This window comes from Engraulis encrasicolus, chromosome 23 (assembly GCF_034702125.1).
Source record: "Engraulis encrasicolus isolate BLACKSEA-1 chromosome 23, IST_EnEncr_1.0, whole genome shotgun sequence".
In the NCBI taxonomy this organism is placed as follows: Eukaryota; Metazoa; Chordata; class Actinopteri; order Clupeiformes; family Engraulidae; genus Engraulis; species Engraulis encrasicolus.
Window position 1 is genome coordinate 31372529 of NC_085879.1, and position 9943 is coordinate 31382471.

At 41.5% G+C, this 9943-nt stretch overlaps 2 protein-coding genes across 2 annotated transcripts in view; one reads left to right on the forward strand and one right to left on the reverse strand.

Annotated features, from left to right (window-relative positions):
• uvssa (UV-stimulated scaffold protein A) overlaps positions 1 to 1235 on the forward strand; it is a 38981-nt gene extending 37746 nt beyond the window's left edge. Inside the window, exon 16 of the mRNA XM_063189553.1 lies at positions 90 to 1235. Coding sequence (XP_063045623.1) covers positions 90 to 183 — 94 coding nt within the window. The 3' untranslated portion in view covers positions 184 to 1235. The remainder of the gene's footprint in view (positions 1 to 89) is intronic.
• A 6393-nt stretch (positions 1236 to 7628) lies between these two features.
• nkx1.2lb (NK1 transcription factor related 2-like,b) overlaps positions 7629 to 9943 on the reverse strand; it is a 3066-nt gene continuing 751 nt past the window's right edge. The window contains exon 2 of the mRNA XM_063190535.1: positions 7629 to 8338. Within this exon, the coding sequence (XP_063046605.1) occupies positions 7629 to 8338 (710 nt within the window). The remainder of the gene's footprint in view (positions 8339 to 9943) is intronic.

Here is a 9943-nt window from a genome sequence, read left to right on the forward strand (position 1 = left end):
GTGTGTGTGTGTGTGTGTGTGTGTGTGTGTGTGTGTGTGTGTGTGTGTGTGTGTGTGTGTGTGTGTGTGTGTGTGTGTGTGTGTTTCAGGAGCTCCATGAGGCGAGTGACCGCCGTGATGAACAAGATGGACAGCCGCAAACACGAGAAGTTCTCCAACCAGTTCAACTACGCACTCAACTGAAAAACGAGAAGTTCTCCAACCGGTTCCAACAACTCAACTGAAAAACAACAAACACACACAAGTTCACCAAGATAACATGGAGCGATAACTCACCATAGCATTACAATACCACGCACAGCCTGCTAAGATGTCAAGTGAAGTCATTTTAGTCAAAAACATTTTAGTTGTTAGCGACTGGACTTAGTTGTAAGCGAATGGAAAAATCTTACAACTAACAACACTTACATCACCACAGTCTTAAAAATCAGAGAGTGAAAACGCTGTGATGTTTTACATTAAGGGAACCGTTCTTCTCATTTGAACTCATTTGCCAACCAATGTGCCCATTATACTTCAATATGAGTATAATAGCCACATACTGATCCAAGATGCTACTCTTAAATGAGACTTCAACTCAGGCAGCTTTACACACAAGAAATACTGGCACAGAGTATGCACACTATTTCAGCTTCCGTTTTCAACGTAAATTTATAAAGCTTTTGTATCACGTGTTTTCAATTCTCATTTTATATATTTGCATAATTTACATATTTTTTAATTATTTCATATATTTATAAATGATGTGGTTGTGCGGTTGGTTTTGCATATCGAAATAGATGTTGTGATGATAGTGTACTTCTTTGTTTTTTTGGCAATTTTGTTCCGTCAGTGATTTTGTTCAATGTATTTGTCACGCGCGCTCATGTAAATACTTAAAAAAACGTGAAAAAAAAACTGTCATGAATTTCTCCCTTAAGCTAAATGATGCATGTGGGCTTATGTCATGCCAAGTACTGTATGTTTTGTTACCATGTGTTTGTGTTTATAATTTATTCCTATCAAATATTTTGTAGAAAATATAGATAATTTCTAAAAAACACATTCAACCTTGTCACGTTTGTGTCTGTACCAAGTTTAAGTTTTCCACAATTATCTTTTTCACAACCATCAAAAGCATCCCATTTATCATGATCAAAATGGTCAACTCTTGCCAAGCCTTGCACTTCACCATGATGCCACTCACTTCGGGATTTTGACACAAATCTCACATCAACAATAAATAAATACATGTATTTCTGCACATTTTCTTAGTGTTTGTTATTTGCTCTGCGTGTTTATGCTTTGCGTCAGCCTCCTTTATACGTTTCTTTAGAAGCGTTTTCATTGGCTTGACCAGGGAACAAACCCCATACCTGAGGGCTAAACACACCCAAAGTATTCACAGTCCATGCTGGGAAGCATAACTAGAAAGCTGTGAAGCGTGAATTGTGAAACACACACACACACACACAAAAACACACATTGCTGGATGGCTGAATTACATACACACACACACACGCACACAAAGTGTTGGCATTGTAGACACAAAGCTTGATTTGTAAAGACTTAACAACTCCATAATGGTATAATAATTATTCTTGTTGTTGATACACGTTGGTGTGTGTGTGAGAGAGAGAGTAATTGGTACTGTGTAGTGTACTGTAAGTATCTAAGAGGGAGAAAGTGAGTGTCTGTATTTAGCCCGTCTGTGATTAGTCGTAAATGCAGCAGGAGAAAAGAGCAATACACACACATACACACACAGAGACGCACACATACACACACACACACACACACACACACACACACACACACACACACACACACACACACACAGCACTCTTGTGAAAACACTTCAAGCGGTCGGCGTCACTTCAGCTTCAGCTGGGCGGCCTGGAGAGAAATTGGGGTTAGGTCCATGTGCCCAGGACTCAGTGGACTGATGCATCCCAGGGTGTGTGTGTGTGTGTGTGTGTGTGTGTGTGTGTGTGTGTGTGTGTGTGTGTGTGTGTGTGTGTGCTCCTTCACTCCCCCTTGGTTACTACTATACTATTTGTCCAGCCGGTCAGGGGGAACAAGCGTGTGTGTGTGTGTGTGGTCATTTATTTCCCGCGCCGGTCAACAGGAACAGTCAGGCGACTCCATCTGTGGTCAGACGTCGGCCCTGGTTACCCTCAGCAACACACACACACACACACACACACACACCAGTCACAACATTAGCCGTATACCTTAACCCACCTACACACACACACACACACCCCAGTCACAACATGAACTGTAGGCCTAATACCCCAACCACCTCCACACACTCACACAACACAACACACCACAACACAACACACCAGTCACAACATTAGCCGTATTCCTTAACCCACCTACACTACACACACACTCTAACACATCAGTCACAACATGAACTGTAGGCCTATACCCCAACCACCTCCACACACTCACACAACACAACACACCACAACACACAACACAACACGCCATTCACAACATTAGCCGTAAACCCTAACCCAGGTTCCAAACTGTACCACGACAAGGCCCCCCATATACTCCACAACGTATTCCAGCCAAGCCCCCGACATGAGTTGTGTCACACTTTTCTTTTTGTGAACCACCTTTCACAAGTTGATGTAGTTTGTGTATCCTTGAATGAATGAATGAATGAATGTATTTAGTCTATTACATGTAAAACATTGTACAGCAACATTAACCATACATTGAACGGGATAAATAGACAGGGATGTACACAAAAAAGTCAGAAGACTTATTTCCATTGTGGTCCCTTGTGTTCCTTAAATCCATGCAACTACAGCAGGAAAAATCATAAATACAGATAAGCGTGGAATAGTGTGTAAATAAGGCCATTTCAGAGAAGAAGAAGAAGACTAGAGACAGAGAAGACTAAACCGTGGCAATATTGTTTGACTTATTTTTTGTTTATTTTGATTTATTTTAATCATTTAATGTATTCAATTATTTATTTTGTTCTGCGATACCTTTCCTGCCAACCTGCTGCAGTCCTCCTAGTACCCTCTTGTGGCCCCACCAGGGGTCCCCGGCCCCCACTTTGTAAACCACTGACCCAACCCACCTCCATTCGACTCACACAATCACAAACATACCCAGGGCTGCTGACAGCTATGGCTGGGCCCAGGACAAAGTCATCTGAAAGGGCCCTACCACCCCATACATACAATGTAGTGAGAACCCAATTATGGGCCCTACTTTTCCCTGGTGCCCGGGACAACTGACCCCCTTGTCCCCGCACCCTGCTTCCCTGAACATACCAGTTACCACTTAGCCATATACCATCAGGCTGTAACGATATTGTATCAAACCGAGAAATTGTGATACGCAGAGCTCACCATTCTCCATCAGCTCCAGCAGGCTATTCCTAGCTTGCCTGGTTACCACCAGACCTAATCACAAGTGAGTCTTTCAGATCAGGACGATTGTGTAGAACTGAAGGCAGTATAGGAGTTCCTAGGCTAATTCCTAGCCTGATTATCATCGACTTTCAAATCTCTTCGAGACTTGGTCTGACCTAGAGCATAACAAAATAGCGTTTCTCAAACAGCAGTATTGTCTCGCCTACCTTGGTTTGCTACTGGTTCATTGGTTCCAGACAAAGTGGGTGGAGTTCCCGATTTTTCGGGAGATCAGAAATGATATGTACATTGCTCTTGGCAGCAACGCTGAAGGTGTTGCGTCACTAGGAGGGCATGGCCTGGCTAGTATACTCCCTCACATTAGCTGTACACCACTACAACACCACCACAACATTAGCTGTACACCCCAACTCACTCTCAACTCTCAACTTCAACAGAAACAGTCTACCCCAGAGGTGGGCAAACTGAGGCACAACTGGGGCCACATGCCACTGAACAATTTTATCTGGCCCTCAGAGCTTTCACAAGAATGGCAACTTTTAAATACAAAGCAATACAGTCATCCACAGGGCTCCTGCGGGGTCTTAAAAAGCCTTAAAAGCAATTAATTCAAAAATGTGTGTGTGTGTGTGTGTGTGTGTGTGTGTGTGTGTGTGTGTGTGTGTGTGTGTGTGTGTGTGTGTGTGTGTGTGTGTGTGTATGTGTGTGTGTGTGTGTGTGTGTGTGTGTGTGTGTGTGTGTTTGTGTGTGTGTGTGTGTGTGTGTGTGTGTGTGAGAGAGAGAGAGAGAGAGAGAGAGAGAGAGAGAGAGAGAGAGAGAGAGAGAGAGAGAGATAGTGGGTTAGGGTTTCTGATGAGCTCATGAGTAGGGCACAGGTGTGCTTGCGTGCGTGCGTGTGTGTGTGTGTGTGTGTACTGTAGGGTGGGGGGTGGGGGGGCATGCCTGGGTTTTGCCCCAGGGCCAAGTGTGCAATTGTTCTGCTACTGTTGAGCTGTGCAATACTGGACATGTGCACTTCGGGCACTATGTTTGCGTGTGTAGGATGCTCACTCTGGAAATTCAGGGCACTGAAAATCCAAACTTTCCCTCAATACTACGCACTTAAGACCTCATGTGTCACTTTCTATGCAGTTAACGTCAGTGCACTGACACAAGTGTACCATTTGATGCACAGTGGAAATGTTGTGGAAATGTTACTGTTTCAGTAAAAATGGTCTTCACCCTAATGTTTAAATCAATTTCTTTACCACATTAACTATAGGTGTGTGTGTGTGTGTGTGTGTGTGTGTGTGTGTGTGTGTGTGTGTGTGTGTGTGTGTGTGTGTGTGTGTCTGTGTGTGTTTGTGTGTGTGTGTGTGTGTGTGTGTGTGTGTGTGTGTGTGTGTGTGTGTGTGTGTGTGTGTGTGTGTGTGTGTGTGTGTAGGCTATGTGTTTTACAGCAGGTATGTTGTTTCATTTTGGCCTATTCTTGTTATATATATATATTTAAAATATTATTAATTTTAAGATGAATTTACGTTTATTAATAGTTATTATAAACTGTGAATATTGGTTTGTGAATATACTGCCTAATGTAATTGCAGTCACTCATTTACACTAGTAGATAAATACAGTTCAATAGGCCTACTAATTTGAATACAGCAATTCTTCATTGTGTAGGCTATATTATTTTTGCCATGTAGTCTAGTTCTCCTTTCCGTTGTTTTCGTACATTCTGGCTGTTAAAAAGAAAAGTGGACTCCAGCTTGCGTTAATGACACAGTAACACAGAAATGTCTCTTCTTGGTCCCCGTACCTTAATGGGATGACGCAGAATATTCTCCTTTTCAATCAGCGGAAATGAGGAGAGAAATCGGAGTTCGATAGGAGCGAGTTGGGCAAGAAGGTCAATACAATTTTATACTGCGCGCGCTGTTTGCCTACAGTTTCACCCCACGAGGCTGTGTAAGTAGAGCACTTTGTTTAGCAGGATGTCTACGCAGGTGGTATAAACGTTGTTTTGTTGATCACTAACTGAAAGCGACATGATAAATGTTTGGATGGTCTAGTTGATCTAACACTCCCACCGCCACAACACCTGTAGGCTAACTTTGGCTGGCAGAACCTAGTTGGTCAGCCCGTGATAACAATTTTTTTTTACCATTATGACTTTGAAATAGCCTAGCCTGTTGGTCACCAAAATCCTACCAATATTCAGCAGTGCTACAATTGTATTACAGAAAGTGACTAGCCAAAGTTTTGCGCAACAGAATGCGTAAAGTTCAGTCTACGATGATAGCGCGTGGCTCTGTCGCATCAGGGAGTCAGTGCTAGTAGCCTATTTGCAATTTAATTTAATTCTGGTAACTCATATTGCTCTATTACATTTCTATTACATGAAAATTGATAAGTAAGATACCCCGGTGTAACAGGACGACTGCACTGGCTCTGGCTGCTGTCAACCTATGCGTCCTGGTGAACCTCTCCGATGTGTCCTCAAATAGTCACCTAGGCTAACCCGATTAGGCAAACTCGATATATGGATATTTAGACAATAGGGATTTAGGCTGTTGCAAACCCCCAGAAAGCACCAAACGCTGGCTACTACGTTGGTGTTGGTTAGCCTACTACAGAAAGTAAGGCTACATTATTTTCAGCTACAATAGCAAGGGAGTAAAACCCAATATACATGCTGCTATAATAATCTACGTCATTTGCAGTCACTTTCACTGTATAGTTTTTAAGAGGTCTTTTGTGTTGCATAATTTTAATATAATTCCACTACGAAACGCCTTATCACAAGGAGGAATATTGTTGTGGTGCCGACTGTGTGCCAAACTGTCAACCTATGGCTTCAGATTACACATTTATTTGAATTATGACAAGCTTATCAGATGCACAGACGTGCCATTTTAAATGTTCCATTTCATTGACAAACATTCAGTCTCTATATTGCACTGGGAAAAATACTACTAGGCTACTGCTACTATTATTATTATTATTATTATTATTATTATTATTATTATTATTATTATTATTTAGCTACACTGTCCTGTTCGATGTTCTTTTGCGCGTCAAAGTGCATTACGAATATATTGTAATTGTAGGGAAACGCAAATTCTAATAGGCCTAAATTGAGGGTCGATTTTAGAACAAATTAACTTCATCAACTGGTGTATGCTCATTTTATGGAATTGCCAGAATTATTACCACTAATAAAACATTATTCATATCAAAGGAAAAACATTTTGTTGATGTCCTTCTGAAAACTATTCAATTTGCCACAATAGTAAAACGCTGAACCACCCTCCATTCAAGGCTAAAATGCGTAAAAGCACAATCCATTTTAGCCAATTACTTTTGCCTATTTCCATGACACCGATTAGATTGCTATTCACTTTCTCTGGCTTACTGCTCATAAAACATTGCAATCAATAAACACTGCAATAATTCACTGTGTAGATATTTGTGGGTTATTACTATTATTATTTTAGGCCTATTATTACTATTATTATTTCTATTAGTATTATTATTATTATTATTATTATTATTATTATTATTATTAAGAAGAACAGCTCACCAGATTAAGTTGCACATTTAAGGAACTACAAATATTTTAGAGATATCCTAGACATACACAAACACACACACACACACACACACACACACACACACACACACACACACACACACACACACACACACACACACCACTGGACTAGGCCTGTCGATAGCGCAGTTATAAACCACCATCTGCACCTGTTGCCGTTGTGGGCTAACGTTGCGAGGGCATAGCGCGGGAGTGGAATAGCCATATCCATGGTGTTTATACACACTTTTATTACCAGTTTCTGTATTTCTTCCATCGCATTCCAAATAGGACTGTTGACACCTTACTATTTACAGTTATGATAGAAGTTTATCAAACAGATTTTTAAATACAACTTTAAAAGAAAAAAGAAACAATATCCAAGCAGAGCTTACACCTGTGCGTAAACTCAGGATAAATATTCTCCAAGACCATAAACAAAGTTTCTAAGTGCATTAAAAGGGTTTCCTATAATCCCTGAACGCAAGCTAAATTTGCAGTTGACATTCTTTCAAGATCATTAGAAATTATTCAAATATTATTAAAATATTATACCTTTTACAAAGTTATTGAACACATGACTTCAAGGGGAATAGGTATAAAAGTGTCTATTTCCATATTTACAGCAGTCCTTCTGTGTGTTCAGTTGGCTTGTTGTTAGTGTTTTTGATTGGTTTTCACAAGTGAGGCGTGTAAAACGTGGGCGCTCCGTATGCTTGCGAGCCGAGCATGAAGGGTGAGAGCACCGCGTGGCTGGGCAAAAACGGTAACTGCGTGGTGCAGACAAGTCCCCCCGGCCCGTGGTGGCCCCCGTAGCTGGCGTGCATGGACAGATGTCCACCCATGGGAGGGGACGGACTGACAGGGCTCAGGCCGCCCAAACCGTTACTCTGACCGTTCGTGCCGTTGCCCGTTGGCGCGCTGGTGTCCGCCCCAGGATTCTGTTTTTTCCACTTAGTCCGGCGGTTCTGAAACCAGATTTTCACCTGTGTCTCTGTCAGGCTGAGTGACAGCGCCAAATTGAGGCGCTCGCAGACGGAAAGGTAGCGCGTGGACTTGAACTTGTTTTCGAGGGCAACAAGTTGCTCGTAGGTGAACGCCGTGCGCGCCCTCCTCGGCTTCCCGGATTTGGAGTCTGAGCCCGAGCGTTTTCTTTTGGGCTTCACCTGGTTGCCCTGGCCGTTCGACGACTGCTGCTGCCCCTGCGCGCACGTGGGGCTCGGGGTTTTGTCTCTGCCGCCGTCCTCCTCGTGCTGCTCCAGGCCGCCGTCCCCGCTCATGAGCTCTCCGCTCTCCTCGAGGTCGTCCTCGTGGATGTCACTGTCCGTGTGGTTGCCCTCGTGCATGAAGTCATCACACTCCTCTGACCGGTACATGTAGTCATCCTCTGCAGAACACAAGTTGGAACAAGATCAGTTAAAGCAATCACGTTCTGTTAAATGGACATTGACCTTGTGATTTCTTAACTTGGTGATCAGTAAGACACCTGTTTGTCTGTGTCAGACAGTTGGACACCTTGGATTCTACAAATTAATATAGGCCCATAGACCTTTATTTCATTTTAAAAAATGTGATCAAATCCAATGCAATAGTGCAAATAAAGGCACTGGGTTGTTGAAGACAATCTAATGCAAAGTGTAAACAAAGTAGACATATACAACTGTTGAAAGATTTCAGTAAGTTGTTGTGGTGTTCTTTTGTTTTGTTAAAATGTAAACAAATATGATGGCTGTGTAAAATCTGAAGTCAGTGTAGCATTTAAAGCATACTGGCGATTGCCCCCTTTTTTCCCAAGGATCAAACATAAAAACAACCACATTTTAAAACTGACATCTCAGCTGTTATAAATTCAAAACAGTAAATTTGGTCCCCTGTCTTGCTAATAGAAAAAAACACTCAACGCTTCTGAGCATTTGATAAGCTGTCAAAAAGTATCATTTTCTGATAAAGATTTTGAGCAAAAATGATGACCCCTCTCTTTCTATCTCTGACACACACACACACACACACACACACACACACACACACACACACACACACACACACACACACACACACACACACACACACACACACACACACACACACACACACCAATCGAATAAAAGTATTGTCTTCAACGCAAAAAAAAGTCATGTCTAGTCATGAAGTCATTTTGCATTACATATTAGGCCTATCATTGACATCAAATTTCGTTTGTTTAACATAGGCCATTTGCCATAAATAATAACAAATAGGAACCAAGTCAAAAAAGAATATTTGTGAACTTAGTGTTGGGCATATACAACCTCAGTCCACATTTAGTAAGGGCTTGCTTTATAGTTCTAATGGGCTTGTAGGGCATGGGGAGTTTTTGGGAGGCTAAAAAAGACGTCAATCACATAAGAAGACTGGCCCCTTTCTTGGCATTAATGATCTGCCTCATTAATGAAATTAACCAATTACACCACGTGCTTGCGATGAAATCAAATGTCCACAAAATGTGTGGCACAAATGCCCTACAAGCTTATCGGGTAGGCCTATACTTAGGATATCAAACTTTGAATTTCCTTTTTTTTAATGTGTTTTGAATATTTCCATATATCCCATTTTTGTTAACAGCATACTCAGTAATAATAGCCATTGTTTTTTTAGACAATCTACAAGGACAGTAAGATCAGATTAATTTGGGCACCCTTGTTCTTTCTTCCTTATTTATTATTATGGTATAAATCCCTGTTTGGCAACCCTTTTGACAGTCTTTAAAAGTCCACGAAAACTTTCTGTCTAAAGGCTTCTTGTAGGCTATTTGGCACATATTTATTGTGCGTCATTAGAAATTAAAGTGGTATAGCAATTGAAAAGCAAAATATAGTGAATCATATTTACCAACTTCTATACCATGTAAACATTCTGATGATATCTCTGAAAATAAAACTTGGCAGACATGCAAATTGACGCAACAGCCTATACAGAATATTTACGCACTGTCCATAAAGTTCACGTCTACACA